Source organism: Callithrix jacchus, chromosome 18 (genome assembly GCF_049354715.1).
Source record: "Callithrix jacchus isolate 240 chromosome 18, calJac240_pri, whole genome shotgun sequence".
NCBI classification, from domain to species: Eukaryota; Metazoa; Chordata; class Mammalia; order Primates; family Cebidae; genus Callithrix; species Callithrix jacchus.
In genome coordinates, this window is record NC_133519.1 from 14585634 (window position 1) to 14610994 (window position 25361).

At 46.4% G+C, this 25361-nt stretch overlaps 1 protein-coding gene across 23 annotated transcripts in view; it reads right to left on the bottom strand.

The window, feature by feature from the left end:
- TPM3 (tropomyosin 3) overlaps positions 1-18760 on the bottom strand; it is a 35159-nt gene extending 16399 nt beyond the window's left edge. For 10 of the 23 annotated variants that reach the window (XM_008984459.5, XM_008984465.5, XM_035280160.3 and 7 more), the window contains exons 1-5: positions 18562-18760; positions 17864-17989; positions 3616-3749; positions 360-477; positions 174-244 (exon numbers count right to left, since the gene is read on the bottom strand). In XM_008984459.5, the coding sequence (XP_008982707.1) occupies positions 174-244; positions 360-477; positions 3616-3749; positions 17864-17989; positions 18562-18678 (566 nt within the window). In that variant the 5' untranslated portion in view covers positions 18679-18760. Of the gene's footprint in view, positions 1-173; positions 245-359; positions 478-3615; positions 3750-5335; positions 5416-10737; positions 10938-17863; positions 17990-18561 lie in introns of those variants that run through there. The other 13 variants (XM_008984468.5, XM_008984473.5, XM_017966304.4 and 10 more) reach the window with 3 other exon arrangements.
- Positions 18761-25361: the final 6601 nt, after the last annotated feature.

Consider the following 25361-nt stretch of genomic DNA (forward strand, 5'->3'; position numbering starts at 1 on the left):
TAGTCAGGAAGCCTAAAGCCATTCTTGGGTCTAAAAAAGGACTATAGATGACTCCCACTCCCTAGGCCCTGTTTAACAAGGTTGAAAGAATGCTAATTTATTCTTATTAGTGCCCAAGCCAAAGGGGAAAGAGACAAAATGGTGTGACAAGATTTGAAGAGCTAGATACTCACGACTCTGCCAGCTCAGCTCGTTCCTCTGTGCGTTCCAAGTCTCCTTCAATGATCACCAACTTACGAGCCACCTACAGGAAAATATTCCAGTATAGCTTAGTGAAGCAAAGAAGGAATCATTTACTGCATTATTCTTTGCAAAAGCCTGATATCGCTGAAGAGAGGGATAAACGGAAGGTCACCTACCTCTTCATACTTCCTATCTGCCTCTTCTGCAATGTGCTTAGCTTCTTTGAGTTGGATTTCCTGGAGTTCCATCTTCTCTTCATCTTTTAAGGCCCGGTTTTCAATAACCTTCATACCTCTGCCAGAAACAGGACAAATACAATACTGACACCCTCAGGAGTATGGCATCAGTTCCACTCCAAGGGTCTCAGAATTGTACTTTTAAAAGCCCATTCCTTGAGGTGGCTCACGCCTATAATCCCAGCACTTTGGGAGGCCAAGGTGGGCAGATCACAAGGTCAGAAGTTCGAGACCAGCCTGGCCAACATGGTAAAACCCCATCTCTACTAAAAATACAAAAATTAGCCCAATGTGGTGGCTTGCATCTGTAATCCCAGCTACTCGGGAGGCTAAGGCAGAAGAATTACTTGAACCTGGGAGGTAGAGGTTGCAGTGAGCCAAGATCACACCATTGCACTCCAGCAAGATAAGAACAAGACTCCAACTCAAAAAACAAAACAAAAAAACAAAAAAGCCCATTCCTCTGTCTGCCCCTCAAATGGAAATTCCATATTACTACTCCCACACCTTAGTTTACTTCACTTAAAACTTTTTGTTATAAAGATAATACATCCCAGCCAGGCGCAGTGGCTCATGCCTGTAATCCCAGTAGTTTGAGAGGTTGAGGCAAGTGGATCACTTGAGGTCAGGAGTTCGAGACCCGACTGGTCAACATGGTGAAAACCTGTCTCTACTAAAAAATACAAAAATTAAGCCAGGCACGGTGGCTCAAGCCTGTAATCCCAGCACTTTGGGAGGCCGAGGCGAGTGGATCATGAGGTCAAGAAATAGAGACCATCCTTTTCAATAAGGTGAAACCCTGTCTCTATTAAAAATACAAAAAATTAGCTGGGCATGGTGGCGCGTGCCTGTAATCCCAGCTACTCAGGAGGCTGCAGCAGAATTGCCTGAACCCAGGAGGCGGAGGTTGCCGTGAGCCGAGATCGCACCATTGCACTCCAGCCTGGTTAACAAGAGTGAAACTCCGTCTCAAAAAAAACGGGCGTAGTGGCAGCCACCTGTAATCCCAGCTACTCAGAGGAGGCTGAGGCATGAGACTTGCTTGAACCCAGGAGGCAGAGGTTGCAGTGAACTGAGATTCTGCCACTGCACTCCAGCCTGGGGGACAGAGCGAGACTCTGTCTCAAAAAATAAAAATAAAATAAGCTGGGCGTAGTGGCTCATGCCTGTAATCCTAGCACTTTGGGAGGCCAAGGCAGGTGGATCACAAGGTCAAGAGATTGAGACCATCCTGGTCAATATGGTGAAACCCCGTCTCTACTAAAAATACAAAAAATTAGCTGGGCATGGTGGTGCGTGCCTATAATCCCAGCTACTCGGGAGGCTGAGGCAGGAGAATTGCCTAAACCCAGGAGGCGGAGGTTGCAGTGAGCCGAGATCGCACCATTGCACTCCAGCCTGGGTAACAGGAGCGAAACTCCATCTCAAAAAAAATAAATAAATAAAATAGATATTCTTAAAACTAAATAGATATACACAAAAAAATCTCACCCCAGCTTCCCCAAGTAATCATAAACTACACAGTGCTGCAACTTGTTCTCCTCACACTCTTCCCCCCTCCTCCCCCCACCATTTAGCATGCAGCTATCCATTTTTTTTTTTTTTCTTGAGGAAGGCTCATTGCAATCTCCGCCTCTTGGGTTCAAGTGATTCTTGTGCCTCAGCCTCCTAAGTAGCTGGGATTACATGTGTGCGCCACCATGCCTGGCCAATTTTTGTACTTTTAGGAGAGACGGGGTTTTGCTGTATTGGTCGGGCTGGTCTTGAACTCCTGGCCTCAAGTGATCACCGAACTCAGCCTCCCAAAGTGTTGGGATTACAGATGTGACACACTATGCCCAGTCCTCACTTTCTATAATTTGGACGTTACTGTTATAGTTTACACATAGGTGCCTCTTTCATTTTTACAGCTGCACAATGGTAATGTACCTTTAGCAGGGCACTATTTACTCTGAAAAAGCCTTAGTTGTCAAACACCTCTGTTCTAATCTAACTCACACGTGGCAAGGCGACAACTGACTATTTTCAAAAAGATGAGTTGTGAATTGGTTCAAGGTCCATGGTTCTCAACCCTAGGATCACATTAAAACTTCAAAAACATCAATGCCCAGACCCCTCTTGCAATTGATTCTAATGGAATTGGGATGAGATCTAAGCATCTGCAGTGATTCCGCTCTCACTCCCACCTACGATTCTTTTTTTTTATTAAAAAAAATTTTTTTTACCCCAACCTATGTTTCTAATAATGCAACCAGGGTTGAGAAGGCTTACTAAAAACAGGCTGCCAGGCCTCACATCCAGAGTTTCTGATTCAGTAGATCAGGGTAGGTGCTGAGAATGTGAATTTCTACCAAGTTCCCAGGTATTGCTGATGCTGCTGGTCTGAGACCTTATTTAGAGAACCTCTGTTTTAGAGGAATTAATCTCACAAATAGAAGTTTCTGATCCAGAAAGTAGAAGTAGTACTGGTGATCCCATTTTAAGGATCATTAGGGCAATTTGTAGGGAAATACTAATTACAAAAGGGTCACAGCATCTAGGTTACCCTTACTCTGTCTTCAAGGGGAGAGATTATGCAGAACAGAAAGGAGATCCTGTATGATGGAGTTAGTATTTTATTTTTATTTATTGACTGAGTCAGGGTCTTGCTCTGTCACCCAGGAGTGCAGTAGCGCAATCACAGCTTACTACAGCACCAACTTCCTGGGCTTGAGTGATCCTCCTGCCTCAGCCTTCCAAGGTGCTGGGATTACAGGTGTGAGCCACCATACACGGCCAGAAATACTATTTAAAAAACAGGTTTATAAGGAAATCTTGATCAGAACTATTATGAACCTCTTTTTAAAATACACATTCCGGCTCGGTGCAGTGGCTCATGCCTGTAATCCCAGCACTTTGGGAGGCCAAGGCAGAAAGATCACAGGTCAAGAGATCCTGGCCAACATGCTGAAACCCCATCTCTACTAAAAATACAAAAATTATCTGGGTGTGGTGACACGTGCCTGTGGTCTCAGCTACTCAGGAGGCTGATGCAGAATTGCGTGAATCTGGGAGATGGAGGTTGCAGTGAGCCAAGATCGCGCCACTATCCTTCAGCCTGGCAACAGAGCAAGACTCCAGCCTGGCAACAGAGCAAAACTCCATCATCTCAAAAAAAAAAAAAAAAATCCACACTCCATCAAGCTTCCCTACACACCTCTCACTCTCATCAGCAGCTTTTTCAGCTTCTTCCAGCTTTTGCAGGGCAGTGGCCAGGCGCTCCTGAGCACGGTCCAGCTCCTCTTCAACCAGCTGGATCCTACGGTTCAAGGAGGCCACCTCAGCCTCAGCCTGCATTTGAAGGAAAGAATGGAAAAGAGAAGCAGAGGCATGGTGAAAAGAAGAACAGTAAGACTGGGATTGACTACCATAAAAATGCCAGAGTCTCACAGGGTAGAACTTGTCTTAGCTCAGCTGTTAAAAGATCTAGCAGACATAACTTTATATATATATATATCCTCCCTTTCCCATCAGCGAACTCCCATATGTTCCACAGGAAGAGTGTTTTAAAACTCAGTTCCTTGCCCAGCCCAATGAGTTAGTACCACCCACTTCCTGGACTCAGTTCAAATTCCTAAACATACTGGAGTCAGAAAAGAAAACCAATGAAGGGTTCCTTCTGCCTGAGCTCTGGCTTGGCAGTATGTCTCATCCTCAGTAACCTCGTAAGTGTCTCATAAAGCAGAAAAAAATAAATAAGCGAGGTTTATTGAAGAGGGAATCCTGGATTACCTATTACGTGCTGTTTAACTCAAGCTGTTATTTCTCTGATCACATTACCCTAATATATCAAGACTAACTAGCCAAGGGAATGTCTTTCAGAATAGCCTTCAAGACTGGAAAGCAAAAGAATGGAACATTGTTGAGATACCTACTCATCATCCCTTCAACTTGAGCCCCCTATTCCTTTTTAAAGTTGGCAACAAGGAGCTGCTTCTAGCTAAAATTATCTGCTTTGATAGCATTACAAAAAAGAAAAAAAAACAAAAAATGGGTGCAAAGAGAACATTTCACCACACCCACTATCATTCCTCTAAATTTCTGAATTGTCTCCTTTCTATTCCTCCAGCCATCCCCTTAGCTTTACCCTCTAGCTAATACAGCTTATGACAATCTGCTTCCTGCCCTTCATCTCACAATGAAGTATAGGCTAGAGTCCAAGTAAACCCATGCTTGGATGAGTTTACTTTCCCTAGCAATGGAATAAGACAAGGAAAGAAGGAGGCAGCCTGAAGGTGGATGAATGAATTCTAAAGCAGGAAAACCTCTTTCCATGACTGTCTCCCTGCTACCTTTACTGGTGGGAGGTACCCTGCCAGCAACAATATTTAAGAATTTAATATGCCCCGCACACCACCCAGTTCAGATGCTTATCCAAGTGCCTGGTAAACATGATCTCTCTTCTATAGCCCAGATTGTGCCTGAATTCTATTACCCTGATTTCTTCCTGGCAGGCAGGAGTTGGGGCAGCCATAGAAATAGCCTGGGCCACTAGCTCCGACAAGGAAGAATATAGACCAGAAGACTCCTTTTAACAATCAAGATTGACACAAAAACTTCCACATACAAATATGAGAGGTTGAAAAGACTAGGAAGGGAAGCAGAGGGCTGGGGCTACAATCTAGCCACCAGGCTCCAGGAAAAGAAAATCGAGAAATCAACATAAGCTGAAATTACTAAGAAACCATTTGTATCTAACTACACTATTCAAAACACCACAAAGACAAGTATTCTCTGCTTCTGTCTCTTCCAGAAAAACAGATGTCCTCTGTGACAACACACATTTCTCCTCACAAACCCAACAAGGCCACGGATCAAGAGCAAGTCAGGAGCCTCTCAGGCAAGAACTATGAGACACTGCCAGTAAAATGACTTACCCTCCTCAAATGAAAAATGCAACTAGATTTAGAAGCAGCTCATGAAATGTAAGGCATCATTCAGCTCACCAAACTGGAGTAGAAGATAACAGGCTATGGGGCGGGGGTGTACAGTTTCCATGACAGCAAGCTGGCTCAGGCAGTTTCTCCCACAAATCAGCATTTACAATAGAATTCCTAGCAAGGCTGAGAAGGGAGAGGGAGAAAACACATCTTGGTGCCCTCCTAAGAGCATGCACACATGAACAAGCCTGTAGCAAAAGCAGAACCCAAGATGGGAGTTCTAGCAAAAGCTTCAGAGATCCCCTGGGGGTGGGGTGGGAGAGAATAGGGCCTTGCCTTTCTCTTTTCTCCTAGCCCAGAGGATCAATTCTCTTTACAATTAAACACAAGCCTGCAGAATCAAGATCTGATATTTTGTTTAAAGGAACAAGGAAGACAAGCTGACTTTTCCCTCAAGTCAGAGTCTATGCACAATGCCTGTCCTTTGCAGGTCAAATAATACCAAGGAATACCAAGAGATTGAACAGGGCTACTTTTTGCAGACCAGGCTACCTGTGACCCTGGAAAACGTTGAGCACTGTGCTTTCCTAATCATCCTAGGTCTTAGCATGCCAATCCAGATGTGGGTTTGGTGTTTCAGCTGATTTATCTCTGCCCAGCTTGGAGGATATACAGTATCCTGTGGTCCTCCCCTTCAGGTAATAATAGGTATCTTCACTGCCCAGGAAGCAAAGATCCTGGGTGGGGGGTGGGGAGAGGAGTAGAATGCAGCAGCAATTCAGTCACATCAGAAGATGGCTGACAACAGCTTCAGCTATCCTCCTAGGACAGCAAAGAGATTTCCCATATATGTCAACCCCTCCAGGCAAGAAATTGACAGTGTGATGGTGCTCACAGGCAGAACAGGGCCAAGGACAAAAGGGGATTAGCCTAAATCTGGCGCTCTGCCACACTGGGGTTTCTCTTTTTAGATAAAAGCCACAGATGAAATTCAAATGAAAGATTATTAGAAAGTTAGGCTTGAGCCCTGTGAGTAAAGGCCCACTTGAGTTCACTGTGCTCACAAATGCATCTACCCAGGGAGATAACGTGTCCTTGGGAAATTTAAACTTCACCAAAAGGGAGGCGAGTTGGAAGGGAGTAGATCTATCTGCCCCAGAGTAAACAAAGGTGGAGCCTAAGCAGGGGTCAGGGGGTGTTTGCCTCTCCCCTCTGTGCATGTGTGTTCTAGTATGGGGAAAGAGAAAGGTAAGCAGCAGAAAAGCAAAGCAACTAAAAAGATGGTAAAGCCTATTGCTTAGTCCACCAGACCCAAGAACAGAAGAGAACCACATAATAATCACTCTAACCTCTCCAGAAACTAAGATCAGGATTAAGGCCAGAATCAAAATTGCTGTTAAAGCCCACTCCCAATTATTTATTTATTTATTTTTATTTTTTCTGAGACAGAGTCTCACTCTGTTGCCCAGGCTGGAGTACAGTGGCATGATCTGATCCCAGCTCACTGCAACCTCCACCTCCAGGGTTGAAGCAATTCTCGTGCCTCAGGCCTCCCAAGTAGCTGAGGTTACAGGCATGGGCCACCATGCTTGGCTAATTTTTTGTATTTTTAGTAGAGACCGGGTTTCACCATGTTGGCCAAGCTGGTCTCAAACTCCTGGCCTCATGTGATCCACCCAACCCAGCCTGTTAAGCTTGTTAGACTAGAAAAAAATTTAAAAAGAGTAAAAATATCACGGACAATTAGGAGAGAGGTATTAAAACACGTAAGGTGAACTGTACATTTATAAATGGTTACAATGATACATTTTATGTTATGTATATTTTTACCACCACTACCACAAAAGAAAAAAACAGATAAGGAAAAAGACTGCATTTAAATTTGATGTTGCCATCTGTTTCCATTTAGACAGAAGTACAAAGGAAATGCAGAACTGAAAGTGAATTTGACAAGGTGCTACATTAGAAAAGACCAATTTCCAGGCCAAGAGCAGAAACTAAAGCTAGATCCTAGAACAGCAGTGTCTCAGTTTTGGACTCATCTAGCTTCCCAACAAAGGTGGCTTGGACGTTCACACAAAGTGACCAGGAAAATAATCGATACCATCAGAGAGTGCAGTTTCCAGCTCCAGAGGAGGGAGGAGCCTGCAGAACCCACATTCCAGAATGCCTTAAGAGGGTAACAGGTAGCCCAAGCACCCCAACCCCCTTCCAACAGGTGTCTCCTCCTGAGTAGGGGTTCAAAGTTCTCTAGAGCAGAAAGTCAAAAGATTAAACTTCTTCAGGCTGGGGAGTGGAAGATAACGGTTTCATCAATATTTAACTATCACCCTACTTCCCCATTCTGAGGACTTCCTCACTAGACCTCAGCTCAAGAAGCAAATTTGGCAGGCTCTGAGTGAGAGTAGCTTAAAAAACATCACCCCAGGCAGGGCTCATGCCTGTAATCTCAGCACTTTGGGAGGCTGAGGTAAGCAGATCACTTGAGGTCAGGAGTTCGAAACCAGCCTGGCCAACATGGTGAAACCCTGTCTCTACTAAAAATGCTAAAAAGGCTGGGCGCGGTGGCTCACGCCTATAATCCCAGCACTTTGGGAGGCCAAGGTGGGTGGATCATGAGGTCAAGAGATCGAGACCATCCTGGTCAACGAGGTGAAACCCTGTCTCTACTAAAAATACAAAAATTAGCTGGGCATGGTGGTGTGTGCCTGTAGTCCCAGCTACTTGGGAGGCTGAGGCAGGAGAATTGCTTGAACCCAGGAGGCGGAGGTTGCGGTGAGCCGAGATCGCGCCATTGCACTCCAGCCTGGCTAACAAGAGCGAAACTCCGTCTCAAAAAAAAAAAAATTAGCTGGGTGAAGTGGTGGGCACCTGTAATCCCAGCTACTTGGGAGGCTGAGGCAGGAGAATCACTTCAGCCTGGAAGGTGGAGGTTACAGTGAGCAGAGATCATGCAACTGCACTCCAGGCTATACGACAGAGTGAGTCCCTGTCTCAAAAAAAAAAAAAAAGAGGTATGATGAGGGGCAGCAATCACCCACCTTAGAACTACTCCTAGGAGGTCCGTATTTAACTGTTGAGCCTATGACTCTGCAGCTCAACACATGGTCAGTTCCTCTGGCTGGCCTCTGTCTTCCCCTTTAAAGCTATCTGGTCTCCAGAACAGAGGAGATGAGAAAGTGTCACTAGTCATAAAGAGTCAACCAGCCAGTCCATCTCACTTGCATAGATAATAGAAGTTACTGGCAAACTGAACAGAGTAAAAGGTGACCAAGGAAGACAACATGCTCCCATCCCAATAGCTCCATGCCCAGTTATAAAAATAAGTGAGTATTCTAACAATCTTTAAGTATTTAACCTGGAGGGCCAGCCGTCCTCCATTTCCATCCTTTTCTGAAATCTAGCCCTCTTCCTCCCAAAAACATTCGGAGTTATTTCCCAGAGGAGCAGCCAAAAAGAAAACCAAAAACAAAACTTACCAAGAGCAAGAATGAAGAACACCAATAAACCACAAGAGTTATTTCACTGGACATTAAAGTTTAGCAAATTACTTTACTCTCCAAAGCTGGGCACAGTGGCTCACGCCTGTAATCTCAGCACTTTGGGAGGCGGAGGCAGGCAGATCACAAGGTCAGAAGCTCAAGAACAGCCTGACAAATACGGTGACCGCCACCCCCCCCCCCCCCGCCGTCTCTAATAAAAATCAAATTAAAAAAAATTAGTCAGGCATGGTGGCGGGCACCTGTAGTCCCAGCTTCTTGGGAGGCTGAGGCAAGAGATCTTGAATCCGGGAGGCGGAGGTTGCAGTGAGCTGAGATTGTGCCACTGCACTCCAGTACAACCTGGGTGACAGAATAAGACTCCATCTCAAAACACACACACACACACACACACACACACACACGTCTCCAAAACCAAAGCCTCAGTTCATAACAGCTCCAACTACTAGACTTCACCCTAAACCTTATGGCTTACTAATCAACCACTTCTAAACAGAAAGTCGTTTCAAGAAACTACTAGACTACTAGACTAGACTGGGCACAGTGGATCACGCCTGTAACCCTCCCAACACCTGGGGAGGCCGAAGTGGGTGGATCACTTGAGGTCAGGAGTTAAAAACCAGCCTGGCCAACATGGCGAAACCCCATCTCTACTAAAAACACAAAAAAATTAGCCAGGCGTGATGACAGGCGCCTGTAATCCCACCTACTCAGGAGGCTGAGACAGGAGAATTGCTTGAACCGGGGAAGTGGTGGTTGCAGTGAGCCGAAATCACACCATTGCACTCCAGCCTGGGCAAGAGTGAGACTGTCTCAAAAAGAAAAAAAAAAAACGAAAAAGAAATCACTAGAATCACCATTCACTCCACTAATATTTCATGTTTCCACTTTCAGTTGAACAAATATTCCACTTGAGTCACCTGGAATTCATTATTCTGTCTCCACCAAATTGCCCAAGTAAATCAGAAACCTTGAGACTGGCATGCCATCTGATTCTGTGCCATACACTCCCTTATCAGTTCTGCTTGGAAGAAATGTTCTTAACCAGTTCGGCTTGCACTGATCACACTTCAGGAATAAAGGTCTGAATCTGGCAGAAGTTCCTCCCTTCCAGGTCACTGTGGGTAGGGCCAGGCAAGTTTGATTGGCTCCTACATTTGCACTAACGTTGGGAGAAGTACTATCCCCTACCCTGCCGTTTCATGTAGATTCAGAGAATGGGTGTAGCGGCTGCAAGAGCACCCCGTAAGAGGAAAGGGCCCCTGGCCAGAGGATGAGAGGCGGCCCTGTGGCCTCGAGCTCCTCCAGGGAGGGAGGGCACCGCGCTTCCTCTCAGCCAACTGCTGCCTCATTTCCTGAGCAGGAGAGCGGAAAAGCTGCCAGCAGCCCGGCTGGGGTCTCTCGGGTGGTTCCCACCCCACAACCCTCACGCTTTCATAGAAGGTTCAATACTGCCCTTCCCAGAACACAGAAGCACCTACCCACCCTAACCCCTTGGGCAGGAAACCTCAAGCAAGCGCAAAGTTCTCCCACCCCCCATGGGGAAGTGGGGGAGGGAGAAACCGCTGAGCCCCTCCCCCGACCGCGCCCGGATCAGAAGAACTCAATGAATGAGCTGGGGAAAAAAGAGGAGGAGAGCCACACGCCACACCCCAAAGCCCAAACCCCGTAAGGTTCAATTCCTTCAAAGGTCAAGCCTGCTCGCCCGAGCACTCGATTTCCCCCTCGCCCACTTGCCGCCCTACCGGAGCTGAGCCCCACCCATCCTCCATGCTCCCAACTTCAACTCCGAGCCCGCTGGCCTTCAGAGGACCGTGCTACACGGCAAAAGGGACCTTATTCCTCTTGCCGACTACTCCGGCGCCTGCCCCTCCCTCATGCGTCTCGCCATCTCCCTACCTGTTCCCGGGCCCGCCTTTCTCCCTCAACTTCTCTCTGGAGGCGCTCAGCTCGCTCCTCTGCATCATCTGCCTGCTGCTGCAGAACCTGGATCTTGCGCTTCACCGCCTCGATGGTGGTGATCCCAGCCATGGTGCCCACCCAGCTACTGCTTGCGCTCCGGCTCCTGCCTCCTCCGCGCGGCTATGCAGCCTCCTCTCACCCCTACTTCCGCCTACTCCGCCCTGAAATACCGGAACTCACCCACCCGCCCGGATGTGACGTTCCTCTGCCGCGCCCTCCCACAGCCAGGCAGGCGGGAAGGCAGTCCACTGGAGGGAGAACAGCGGCAGGGAGCGGGGCGGGGGCGGAGCCTCCCAGATGCCCGAGGCCTTACCTTGGGCCAGTAAAGTGGGGCGGGGTTGGGACCAGGGATGGTTACCATGGTAACTGGGCGGGGCTTCGTGGTCTAACCTCTCCTGCCAGGCTGGCTGCCCACAATGGTCGGCCCCTTTGCAGGTAGTGTGGTGACCTTACACTCCCGCAACTGACCCCTCATCCCCCAGTGCCGTTACCCGTCACCGCTCACTGTATTTGCTCCACAATATAAGCATCCTACAAGCCCCTGCTTCCACTCACCCCACGACAGACTCCAAAACCAAGTTCTAAGGAAAGCCTGAAAAACATTCTGGGCCTCGTGTTCAAGAAGCCCCACTCAGTCCCCTTTCAAAGTCGGCTCAGGTAGGTAGGTTCTCTCTCCCATCTCCTGGAAGTCAATGAATGGAACTGTCGGGGTGGAAGAGATGGGCAAGTTGGCACAAATTCTCATTCTATTTGGCATGGTATGAACTTAAGTGCTCTATTTAGAACAACAGACTTTTCCCTTTTTTTTTTTTTGAGACAGAGTTTTGCTCTTGTTGCCCAGGCTGGAGCGCAATGGCGCGATCTCTGCTCACGGCAAGCTCCACTTCCCGGGTTCAAAGGATTCTCCTGCTTCAGCCTTCCAAGTAGCTGGGATTACAGGCATGCGCCACCACGACTGGCTAATTTTGTATTTTTAGTAGAGACGGGGTTTCTCCATGTTTCTCCATGTTGGTCAGGCTGGTCTCCAACTCCCGACCTCAGGTGATCTGCCCGCCTACCTCCCAAAGTGCTGGGATTACAGGCCTAAACCACGCCGCCCAATCTCCCCCCGCCTTTTTTTTTTTAAGAGACAAGATCTCGCTCTCTTGTTGGAGTGCAGGCAGTGGCGAGATCATAGCTCACTACAGCTTCAAACTCCTGGGCTCAAGTGAGCCTCCTACCTCGCCTTGGAATCATAAATGCACGCCACCCCGTTAGGCTCCCTGTTACTTTTCAGAGTCAGTATGCACCAAATTAGCCAACCTTCCACCCCCTCCAAACCTTGGAATGATTCAGGACTTGGTAATTTAATCATTAGTTGGGCATGGTAGCTCATGTCTGTAAACCTAGCACTTTGGGAGGCTGAGGTGGGAAGATGGCTTGAGCCCAGGAGTTCAAAACCAGCCTGGGCAATATAGCAAGACCTCATCTCTAAAAATAAATTAATTGGTCGGGCGCGGTGGCTCACAACTATAATCCCAGCACTTTGGGAGGCTGAGGCGGGTGGATCACGAGGTCAAGAGATCGAGACCATCCTGATCAACATGGTGAAACCCTGTCTCTACTAAAAATGCAAAAATTAGCTGGGCATGGTGGCGTGCGCCTGTAGTCCCAGCTACTCGGGAGGCTGAGGCAGGAGAATTGCTTGAACCCAGGAGGCAGAGGTTGCCATGAGCCGAGATCACGCCATTGCACTCCAGCCTGGGTAGTAAGAGCGAAACTCCATCTCAAAAATAAAATAAAATAAAATGAATTAATCAATCATCACTTACAATTCCTTTTGTAGATAAGAAAGATATGCCCCCATTTTATGAGGAAGAAATCCTCTATTACAGACCACTGTCAGCTGGGCACGGTGACTCATGCCTGTAATCCCAGAAGTTTGGGAGACCAAGGTGAGAAGATTACCGCAGCCCAGAGTTTGAGACCAGCCTGGGCAATATAGTGAGACCTTGTCTCTCCAAACAATTAAAAAAGTAGCCGAGCCTGGTGGCAGCACATTTGTAGTCCCAGCTACTTGGGAGGCTGAGGTGAGAAGATTTCTTGAGCTGGGAAGGCAGAGGTTGCAGTGAGCCCAGACTGCACCACTGCCTCCAGCCTCAGTGACAGATTGAGAGCCTCTCTCAAAAACAGAAAGAAAAAACAGATGACTGTTACCAGATCCTTCATACAACAACCAGACACGAGTGCCTATAAACTGTACTGTAGAATTAAACCTCCATTTTGTGTTATAACTTTCACCAATTTCACTGCCACTGTACTTCCAAGTACCCCCAGGAACTATTTATGAGTTAGAAACTTCCCCGTGGCCAGATGTGGCCTGTAATCCCAGCACTTTGGGAGGCCAAGGCAGGCAGATCACCTGAGGTCAGGAGTTTGAGACCAGCCTGGCAAACATGGAGAAACCGCATCTCTACTAAAAAATACAAAAATTATCCAGGCATGGTGGTATGCACCTGTAGTTCCAGCTACTTGGGGAGGCTGAGGCAGAATTGCCTGAACCCAGGAAGCAGTGGTTGCACTGAGCTGAGATGGTGCTACTGCACTCCAGACTGGGTGACAGAGTAAGACTCTGTTTCAAAAATAAAGCGTAACAGGAAAAAAAGAAACTCCCTACAGGCACAGCCATGTAGGATTTCTGGAAGCACAATAGTAAAGAGACTTGAGAATGTTATCTTCCCTCTTATTTCTTTGTATTCCTCCCACCTTCCTAGTAGGTAATAATGATACATCTTTCCTCTGGGGCAGCTCTCTTTTCTCCTAGAAAATTAGGACAAGGGGGCCGGGCGCGGTGGCTCACGCCTATAATCCCAGCACTTTGGGAGGCCGAGGCGGGTGGATCACGAGGTCAAGAGATCCAGACCATCCTGGTCAACAAGGTGAAACCCCGTCTCTACTAAAAATACAAAAATTAGCTGGGCATGGTGGTGCGCCCCTGTAGTCCCAGCTACTCGGGAGGCTGAGGCAGGAGAATTGCTTGAACCCAGAAGGCGGAGGTTGTGGCGAGCCGAGATCGTGCCATTGCACTCCAGTCTGGGTGACAACAGTGAAACTCCGTCTCAAAAATAAAATAAAATACAAAAAGAAAATTAGGACATGGAACAGGACTTATAATGAAGAGTCCTAACCCCTAAAAGGAATTGTGGGCAAGACAGTTGCTGCCCTCAATGTCTATTTCTGAGAATGCTCCCTCCAGAGCTTCTGTCTTCCTGTCTCTTTTTGGAAATACTGAGCAATGAGACTATTTAGAAGAAAGAACTTGAATAGACAATAATTTTCTTAATAGAGTAACCTGCACACTGATTTTTTTCCCCAGAAATTAGGAAGGAAGGTCAGGGTTCTGACTTGTAATAAAAACTCTACCCTGATGGCCTGAGAATTTTTCTAACTTACTTTGGAGAAGTTTGATCAAGACTGTGGAAGAAGTGACACTTTGTCATCTGGGTGCTGATCAGCAGGGGGCACTATTGTAGCTCCCTGTGCCCTGGCAAAGAAGCAGAAGAACTCATCCTAGACAAACCAAAAGAGTGTTGAGAGCACCACTGCATTCCTGAGACTGGTAGATTTTAGCAGATAATCTCCTCTTGATCCAGGGAAACAGATGGACTGACTCCTGATAGCCTTTAGAGGCACAATGGATAGCCAGCAAGGGGCCCAGTGCTATTGTTTTCCTAGTAACCAGCAATACAATATATCAACAGGTGTATATGTCCATTCTTATCCCTTCTCTCGCCATCCCTCCCACCACCTGTCCCTAAAAAATGGTGTTATGACTCTATGTCCTAACAATGGACTCTTCTTTCCCTTTGTTTCTCCCTAAACACCGTCTAATTTCATCTCAGATTAAAATGATCTTAGATGTGGTTGCACAACAATGTGAATATACTACTACTGAATTCGACATTTAAACATTGTTAAAATGGTAAGTTTTATGTATGTGTATTTTACCACAACTTAGGAAAAAAGTTTAGGCAAACTTACGGAGGAAAAAAACAAATGTTTGAACTCACCTTGCCATACCCTTGCCCTTTCTTTGTTCAAACAGTCCTAGCAAATCCTACACTTTTCAGAAAGGCTTCTCAGATAACCAGAACTGCCTGTGTAAACTCATAGTTATTGACTCCCTCCTCCCTCTCTACCCCTCATATCTACATCAAGATAATACGCTCTGTTTACTTATTTATTAACCTCAAGGGCAGAAGCTGAGCTGTTAACTTCCTTTGTACTGGACAGAATATACTCCCTCCAAAGATGCATATATTATGCTGCTGATGACTCTAACCTTTGCTGTCTGCTTTAAACCTTGTTGCTCCTTATAGCACCTCTCCCGATTCCTATAAAAACAGTACTATCCTTCCTTGACCCTTTGAGGCAGGAGTCATCAAACTTTTAGGGTCTTTGTGGCCAGAGAGAAAAGAAAGCCAGTAGACAATATGTACACGAATGAGCATGACTGTGTTCTGATAAAACTTTATTTACAAAAACAGGCTGTTGCAAAAGTTAACCCACAGGTGGTAGTTTGCTGACTCTAGCTTTGAGGAAAGAAACCTTTCTTCTGGCTTGCTCCTGGCCACAACCTTCCTCTCCTGTTTCTTGTTCTTATGCATATCTCTGAGGGTACTTTCTGACTTGGAAAAGCTAACGAAGGGGAGAGGGGTTGAATGAGTATTCTTAACCCTCACTTTATATATTTAAATGGTTTTTGGTGGATATAAATATGAAGACGCGTCTTTCTTTCTTTTTTTTTTTTTTTTTTGAGATGGAGTTTCGCTGTTGTTACCCAGACTGGAGTGCAATGGCACGATCTCGGCTCGCCACAACCTCCGCCTTCTGGGTTCAAGCAATTCTCCTGCCTCAGCCTCCCGAGTAGCTGGGACTACAGGCACGCACTACCATGCCCAGCTAATTTTTGTATTTTTAGTAGAGACGGGGTTTCACCTCGTTGACCAGGATGGTCTCGATCTCTTGACCTAGTGATCCACCCGCCTCGGCCTCCCAAAGTGCTGGGATTATAGACGTGAGCCACCGCACCCAGTGAAGACTCTTCTTTCAAATGAATATATTGAGTAGACCATACCTAGATGAGGGATGCTATGTGTGTGTATGTGTGTCTGTACATATGTAAAACAGATTAAGACAGACAGAATTCATCTTCAGGAAGTCCTTTTAAATTCCTAATGATTTTGATATATTACATAGAGCTTCTAGGTCATTCTCCTTCTCATGATCTCACGTTAGACTTGTTTGTTCTTTTTCTTGCTCCTGGAAACACCTCCTCAAGCCCACATACTAGCTGTTTCAGCCTATGGACAGACCCAGATTGGTGTTACCACAAAACTGTTATTAACCTGACATTGTGCTAGTTTGTGAAAACTTCTGTCTTCATGCCCATATGTTAGAAACAGAGAGATCCATCCAAATATACTAGGAACCTAGGCTATATAATACCAATAGGCCATCCACTTGCCCAAAGCCCTGGGGGTAACCTGTGGATTTGGTAGAGTTTTTTTGTTTGCAGTTTTCTGCTGTTAGATTTCTTTTTGAAACCTAATAGCAGAGGGACTAAACATGAGGATCCAAAAGCATTTATAAATGGTCCACTCTGTCTGTCCTTCTAGCTATTTTCCAAAACCAAATGTGATATTATTTATTTATTTATTGAGATGGGTTCTCTCTCTGTTGCCCAGGCTGGAATGCAGTGGCACAATCTTGGCTCACTGCAACCTCCACCTCCAGAGTTCAAGCAATTCTCCTGCCTCAGCCTCCAGAGTAGCTGGGATTACAGGTGCTTGCCACCATGCCTGGCTAATTTTGCATTTTTGGTAGAGACAGGGTTTCGCCATGTTGGCCAGGCTGGTCTCGAACTCCTGACCTTGGGTGATCTGCTTGCCTCGGCCTCCCAAAGTGTTGGGATTACAGTCATGTGCCCTTGTGCCCATCCCAAATATGATTTTAAATATTACATGCCCCTTTTTTCCTATTAACTCAGTTCACTGAGAAACTTGTTTCCACCAATACTGGGACTTTTTTTTATTGTTGGTAAGATTCCTATGGTACTTTTCTTCTAAAAAAAATTTTCTATCTAGCCTCTCATTTATCTTTGTGGCAGACTTCAAAGTTGAAGATGAAAAAAAGTAGGGATAATATGACATGGAAAAGAGAATTTATTTTATTTTAGAATGGGAAAATGCAGCCCTAGATAAGCTGAGTCATAGAGTCAAGGTCATAGAGTGAAGTCTGGTGGTGATACCTTTACCCCCTAAGATTCCTTCTTAGTTTCTATTATAGTCTGTCGCTGTAGGGATCTCTCTGCTGCCCTATAAGTGATACTTTGTATGGCATCTCTATGGCATAAAGGCAAATGCCCACATTGGCCAAGATAAATAAACCCATATAGGGCCAGGGTCAGCGTGACCTCCATTTCCCATTGTGAAATCTGAGCTGGTTTTGTTGGACAGTTGAGAGCTGAGAAGTTCCCTATTAATACACATATCCACATGCCAAGACTTGGATATAAAAGCTAAGAATGTGGCATGGGGGAGGAGGTAGGATAATTGATAGCATTCTGAACTTAGAGTCCCCTCTCTTTGTTCAGATCCTGGGAAAGATAATTAAATTCCTGGGCTGGTGATAGGAGGAAAATGAGACTTTTACATATATTTTTTAAAAAAAACTTTTCACATGTCGGAGATGTCTTTAAGAAAGAAAATAGGCCGGGCGTGGTGGCTCACGCTTGTAATCTCAGCACTTTGGGAGGCCGAGGCGGGTGGATCCCCTGAGGTTAGGAGTTCAAGACCAGCCTAGCCAACATGGTGAAACCCTGTCTTAAAAAAAAAAAAGAAAGAAAGAAAGAAAATATATGCCATTGTACGAATATACCAGCATGTGGTTATATGCAAAAATTTATGTGGGTATATATGTCTGGGTTCCATGAACCCACAAGTGTGTTTGGCATTTGGTCATACATTAATATAAAGATCTATATGTGTAGATTAAACCCAACCTCCATCTCTCTAATACTCACATCAGCAGCCTTCTTCTCTGCCAGCTCCAGCTTCTCCTGGGCATCCTTCAGAGCTTCAGAATACTTGTCCAGCTCATCCTCTGTCCCTTTCAACTTCTTCTGCATGGCTGCCAGCTCATCCTCCAGCTATAGGAGCCCAGAGAGTCACACACAAAAACACACAAACAACAGTGCAGGGTTGGACCCTGGGCTCTTGGAGCCCTGAGTGTAGCCTCCATGTTACCATCCCGAGACACACTTTCTCCCCAGCCACTTCCAGCCCACTGCCTCAGGAGTTACTCTGTAGCTTGGCTTATGACCCTGTAATAGCTGAACCTAAGATGACTAAGCCATCCTGGGATTTCATCCAAGACCCTTGGAGAGTAAATGTCTAAAGGTGTAGATGCTCGTGATCCTGAGTCAAAAGAGATGCTCTTTCCCTCTAGAACTCTTACCTTTTCCTCTAGAAGTCAAGGGTTCTTCCAGAAGATGGTCCATTTCTACTTAAATTCAACAGACACACTGTGGCTCAGAGGAGGCCACTGACTTTCCCAAGGTCACAAAGGCAGTCTTAGATATGTTACATGTCCTCTTGAGGCTGGGGAGTCCATCCCACCCCAAAAACGAGGTGATACCAGTAGTCACTGTCTTTCCCATGAACACTCCCTTCCATCTCATGGTCTTGTTCACTAGAAGGTAAGACCAATGCTAGTGCCTACCTGTTTACTTCTTTCTTCTGCCTGCTTCTGCTCAGCTTCAGCTTGCTCTGCCCGATCCAGAGCATTCTCCTTGTCTAACTTCAGCATCTGCATCTTTTTCTTGATGGCCTCCATCATGAGCAGTGGCTGTTGGTAGGCTCACCTGTGAACACTGGAAAACTGAAGACTACAGCAAGAAAGAAGGGGCTGTTGCCTGCGTGACCAGGAGTTCCCAGACTTGAGTCTTTATCTGTGCTTATAGCTCCACCTTTTGTTCCTAATATGGTCTTTCTAAAAGCTCCCTCCACCCCATCATTGTTCTCCTGGGGGAACACAGGGTGAGATGCTTTGATGGACTGACATCACCAGCAAAAAAATATCTAGGAACAGCTGAGGCTGATTTTAGACAATGGAAAGTGGGGGAGGGAAGAGGTTCTCCCTGACCCTGAAATTTTCCACTCATTATGGGCAGCTCTATGGATGTTTTAAAAGAGCAGGAAGAGGGGAGGGAAGAACATTGAAATAGAGAAGGATACTTTGGCAATTCTAGCTTGGCAGTTTGCATGCAGAGGGTCCTGGTTGCCTTTCAGCTTCCCCTTTCACTCTCCCCCAGACTGTGTTGGATGCTGGTCAAACTCCATTAGTTGAGTTTTATCTTTTGATTACTGGTATTCAAGGAGCTTGGGCAACAGGGAAGAGGGGAGGTCACTCATGATCCTTGACAATTCTCCCAGATCCCCAGATCAAATTGCTGTGCTATTTTGGGAGTCTCTAATTGGCAGGGAGACATTTTTCCTCCCCACTAAGAGCCACAAGAGTAGAGTAAGAGGGTAGGGTTGGAATCTCGAAGGCTATCCCAGAGCTTCAAGTGGGGTGGGGAGAGAAACAGGGGAGGGTCAGAACAATCCAGACAGGATCATGCCGTCTGTTTTCCAATAGTAATCTTAAAATAGAACTTTTGTACCCACACAGACCAGGTCTGTGTGGCTCTCTCGTCTTCTTCCCTTTTTTCCCCTTCTTAATTCTCCCCAGTGCTGCTGCCCACCACATCTCCAATAATCATCATTATCAGCTCTATTCTTCCCAGTTTAGTTCCAGACCATGTTTATTCTTCCACTGGGAGCCTTGTTACTAACAGGTAGCAAAAGATACCAATCCACTGGCACTATACACCTGAAAATATGCCAGAGGAGAGGAGAGGTGGGCAGTTTTCAATGTGACCAGATATATTGGATGACTATAAATGGCTCTAGTTAGTCATTTATGTCGAGGATAGTGAGTGTTAATGCTAAACCCCAGCAGTTGGGGAACCGAGACGCCCACCAGGCCAGTGGGTAGAGCAGAGCTGGAGTCCACTCTTGAGAGCTTCCAGTCACTACAGGCAGATAGGCAGATAGACCATCAGCTGACTCTCAATGGAGAGAGGAGAAATCAAGTCTCCTTTGGGTGTGGGTAAGTTAATAAGGAGGAGAAAAATGCAATAACAAGAAATGATAAATATAAGAGATATGTCCCTTCTAGTATAAGGGGACAAGATATAGAAAGATTTGATCCTCGAATTCCACTCTCTCCCACTCCCACACCAGCCCTCTTAGGTTAAGATTGAAATCCACGTAGGTTACAGCTCCTGGGCTTTCGTGGGGTCCTTGAGAGAAGAGGTTCGGTCAAAGAGACCGGAGCATCCGAGATTGAATTATGAAAGAGGGTGGTGCTGAGTCACCTGCTGCTGTAAGAATATGTTTGACATTTAGTTGGTTCCTAATTAAACAACCCAATATCAAACATATCACACAGAAGCAGGCAGGAGAGCTTTGGGGGTCATCTGCTTTCCTCCCAATTACAAAGAAAGAGCAGACCAGGCACCAATCATGTCTAGATGGAGAGCCATCTCCTTGAGAAAGGGTACTAACCCCTGCTCTTCATCTCCTGAGGCAGCCAGCTCTTGCTTATCGTCCTACGTGTCATCCCTGCCTCAGCTCCTCCTCTATCAGCGCCTGGCCCTTGCTGGATCACGTTGGCCTAAACCAGGAAGACTACCTGGCAGGGCTCCATATCCGGGCACCTATCATTCCCTAGACCTCCCACATGGAGCTTCTCACCCTGATATCACGGCCCCAGTGCCCAGAGGATCAGCCATGTCAGCAGCTCCTCATCAAAATTGCCACCTGCTGTCTTCAACCATATTCCAGCTGCTCTGAGGCTTTCCAGGGTGGGGGCAAAGGGCTTGTACATCCTGCTTTACCTTTCCAACAGACTCCTAACCTTTCCAGATCACTCCACAAGGCTGCTGAGGTCTGTTCAGGAGGCACTGTCCTTTTAAGTGCTGCAGATGCTTGCCTTCCCCTTTCTGCCAGCTTAACCCTTCTCACCTTCTCCCCATGTCCTCCAGGCATCCTCCTTAAAGTCACCCTTGGATGTCCAGAACAGAAGGATAACTTGTCTCCCTGGCAGGCTCCATTGTGGACTCCAGAAGAGAAGACTTGCAGTCCCCCACTTTGCTTGGCAGAATTGAAACTAAGGCTTTAGATTAAGGGTAAGAGAGGAAACTCCTTCTGCCAGAAGCAGCCTGCAGTCCACAGGACTCCTCTCCTCTTCTGGGGCTTTTTACCACAACTCCAGGCTGGCTTCTTCAAGGGTCTTCCCTCACAGGAATCCAGCTGGATTCCCATATGGGGGACTTCTCTTTTGGAGAGAATCAGGTCTGTTGAATGTCATGTGGCAGGCAGATGCTTCTCTCCACTGTGGCAGAGAAGAGCCCAAGTTATAGCTGCATTGGGGGCTGGGGGGCTTGAGTGGAAGTGTGGGGGTGGGAGAAGGACACTCTGCTTCAGCCCCTAGGCCTGTTCCATGTGTCCTTGTTCCCATTCCAGATACCCACCCCAACCCCCAGCATATACCAACTACACAGTGTCCTTGATCTAGATCAATAGCTTGTCCCAAGCCCCAGTCAATTTCTGTTGCATGGCTCTTGCCTTTCAGGAGACAAATGGGCATATACAGGCCCCAAGGTAGGCAACTGTGGTGTTGTCTTATGTTTGTGTTTGTATTTTGGCTCCTAAAGGGGATGTGTGTATAATTTGTACTTTCTTGTTTTCCCTTCTTATCCTTAACCCCCCAAGTTCTAGTTCCCCTCTCTGAGAAACGTACCCACACTCAAGAAGCAGAAGCTGGAGGAAGAGAGGCTGGGAAAGACACTAGCAGGAATGAAAAGGACTTCAGTGTTTGGGGCAATAGAGGAACAGAGAGGCAGACTGGGAATATGGATGTGGGAGAGGAGCAGCTGTCTTGGAAGGAGATTTTGTATGGCATACTTAGGTAGAAACATCAGATGGCCTTTGATGAAAGCCGTTTAGCTCTCCTGGAAATATCTACTATGCAGTTATTTCAAACAGGACTGAGCCCCTCTGAGCCAGAGGAGCTGCATATAGCATTAGCCACAGAGGGAAGAGGGACTGAATGGGTATGAAGGGGTGATGTTATGAAAGCAGACAGAATAGACAGGATCAGAGGAGATGGGCTCTGTAGGGGGCCAACCTGCCAATACTGGAGCCAGCCTGGCACTGACAAGCCCTGGGGGAAGAGGCCAAGGTCAGGGATCAAGGCAGAGGGGATGGGGCATTCAGTGGGTTCAAATGAACAGAGGAAAGAAGAATAGAAAAATAGAAGGGGTTGGTGAGGGAATCTGGCTGGAGGTAAGGGAGGGCCAGGTAATGGAAAGGAAATAAGGAAGAAAACTATCATACAAGCAATAAATCATAATTATGGGTTACCATTTATTGGAAATTTTGTGCTACTTACTGCTAAGTGCTTTATTTAATCCCTGCAGCAACCCAATGAATTAGGCATTGTTTCCCTTTTCACATACAGCATAAGGAACTGTAACCCAGAAAATTAAAATAACTTGCACAAGACCACGCAGTCAGTAAGTGACAGAGCCAGCACTGAAACCCAGATCTGTCCAGTGTTAAAGCCTGTTCTCCTAATGCCAGGCTATACTGCCTGTGTAAAAGAAGCAAAGAGCTGCCTGGGAGACAGATATGGGGGAGGATTTAACAAATGAAGGTGCAGGCCGGGCGTGGTGGCTCACGCCTATAATCCCAGCACTTTGGGAGGCTGAGGTGGGCAGAAACCAGACTGGCCAATATGGTAAAACCCCATCTCTACTAAAAATATAAAAATTTGCTGGGCGTGGTGGCAGGTGCCTGTAGTCCTAGCTCCTCAGGAGGCTGAGGCAGGAGAATCGCTTGAACTCGGGAGGCAGAAGTTGCAGTGAGCTGAGATCGTGCCACTACACTCCAGCCTGGGCGACAGAATGAGACTCTGTCTTTAAAAAAAAAAATAGCCGGGTGTGATGGCAGGCACCTGTACACCCAGCTATTTGGGAGGATGAGGCAAGAGAATCACTTCAACTGGGAGGCGGAGGTTGCAGTGAGCCGAGATTGCACCACTGCACTCCAGCCTGGGTGAAAAAGTGAGACTCCATCTAAAAAAAAAAAAAAAAGAAAGAAAAAAGGTGCAGCCAATTATTTGGCTCATGCTGAGGCAGAGGATTGCTGGAGCCCAGGGGTTTGAGACCAGCCTGAGCAACATAGTGAGACCCCATCTCTACAAAAAAATAGCTAGGTGTGGTTGCATGTACCTGTGGTTCCAGCTACTCAGGAGGCTGAGGAGGGGGGATTGCAGAGGAGCCATGAGTGCACCAGTGCACTCCAGCCTGGGTAATAAGAGCGAAACTCCGTCTCAAAAAAAAATAAAATAAAATAAATAAATAAATATATATATATATATATATATATATATATATATATATATAAATAAACCTTATACCATACTTGTTACTTATTCAGTGACTGGCTCTCCAACTAGGCTGTGAATTCCACGTCATTTGGTATGAGCATTCATGAGTAGTTATTGACTAAAGAGGGTTTGGGAAGCAGAGGTGATGGAAACTGGGGGTCGCATGGATATGTGGCACAGAGAGAGGAATGGGCATGGGTGGAGAGTGATATTTGATAAGAGGCCTGCAAACAACCTCTGAAGGACCTGGGTCACAGAGAAATCTCCTGAGGGAGAACATGAAGGATACCAACTGTGTGCCAAGCACTGGGCTTGCCCTGTATTGCTATATACATTATCTTAATTATTTGAATGATCCTATGAGATGGGTATTATTGTCCTAATCTTCAGAAGAGGACTTTTTTTTTTTTTTTTTTTTGAGATGGAGTCTTGCTCTGTCACCCAGGCTGGAGTGCAATGGCACAATCTCGGCTCACTGTAACCTCCACCTCATGGGTTCAAGCAATTTTCCTGCCTCAGCCTCCCAAGTAGCTGGGACTACAGGGGTACTGTAGTCCCGGGTGCCACCACACCTGGCTAATTTTTGTATTTTTAGTAGAGCCAGGGTTTCACCATATTGGCCAGGCTGGTCTTGAACTCCTGACCTCAGGTTATCTGCCTGCCTTGGTCTCCCAAAGTGCTGGGATTACAGATGTGAGCCACCGCACCTGGCCCAGTACAGGAAACTGAGGCCAGGTAAGCTAATCACTTCCACATGATGACACATGAATTAAAGAGGTGAAGCCAGAATTTGAACCCACACCTGACTCCAAAGCCTGTGGTCTTATTTTTATACTCTACTGCCTCTTGATCAGTGGGATGTGTAGGGGCAGAGGAAGAAGCTAGAAGTAAAATGGGGTGTTCAGTAGGAGACTGAATAGAGACAGATGGAGACAGACTTGGGTTGGAGGGAAGGGTGTGAGTTTTGCAGTGAAGACCTAGGCACGTAGAGTTGAGGTCAGGAAAAGATCACATGGACAGGATGAGTGACCAATGAGGATGCCAACAGCAAGGTGAGTGCACAGGGTAAAGTAATGTATAATGGCACTTACTACATCAGGGAGCGATGGTGTGTTCAGGGAGTGTATTCAGGGAATGATGGGGTATTCCTACAGCTGTCACTGGTGTGAAATGGGGGTCTCTCTGGCTTGGGATGTCATTCACATGTAAAGTAGACCGTTTTTATTTTTGAGATGGATTCTTTCTGTCACCCAGGCTGTAGTGCAATAGTGCGATCTCAGCTCACTGCAACCTCTGCCTCCCAAGTTCAAGTGATTCTCCTGCCTCACCCTCCCGAGTAGCTGGGACTATAGGTGCCTGCCACCACACCTGGCTAATTTCTTGTACTTTTAGTAGAGATGGAGTTTCACCATGTTGGCCATGGCTGATCAGGCTTGTCTTGAACTCCTGACCTCAGGTGATCCACCCATCTCAGCCTGCCAAAGTGCTGGGATTACCAGGTGTGAGCCACCACACCCAGCCTGTAAAGTGGACCCTTGTAAGTAAAGTTGTCTATGGGCTTCATATGACACACACGGTCAATCTGTATGTTTCAGTATTTTTCAGAATTTCAAGTGCCTTTATTTTGACTGCTCTTTCCAGCCCCCTACAAATCCCACCACTCCTTATTTCCTTACAAATACCACATTGCCTGCCTGACCCCTGGAGGCATTTAAGTTTGGAATCCTCTCACTTGGCATAGGTGGGAATTCAGGCCCAGAGAAAAGAGACTTGTCCAAAATTTCACAATAGCTGGCTGACTCAAAACCCAAAATGCAGCCCTCCTGTCATGCAAGCACCACAGTGCCTTTAGGTTAATAGCCACATTCAGAGCAATTTGTCCAAATATACAGAAAAGATAAGTGAAAGCGGTATCTGAGAAGTGGCGAGCAAAATCCAGGAAGTTAAGATTATGGTAACTGAAAAATAAACACTTTCGAAACAAATCAAGATTTAGACGGAAAGAATGAGCCCAGTGGTCTAAG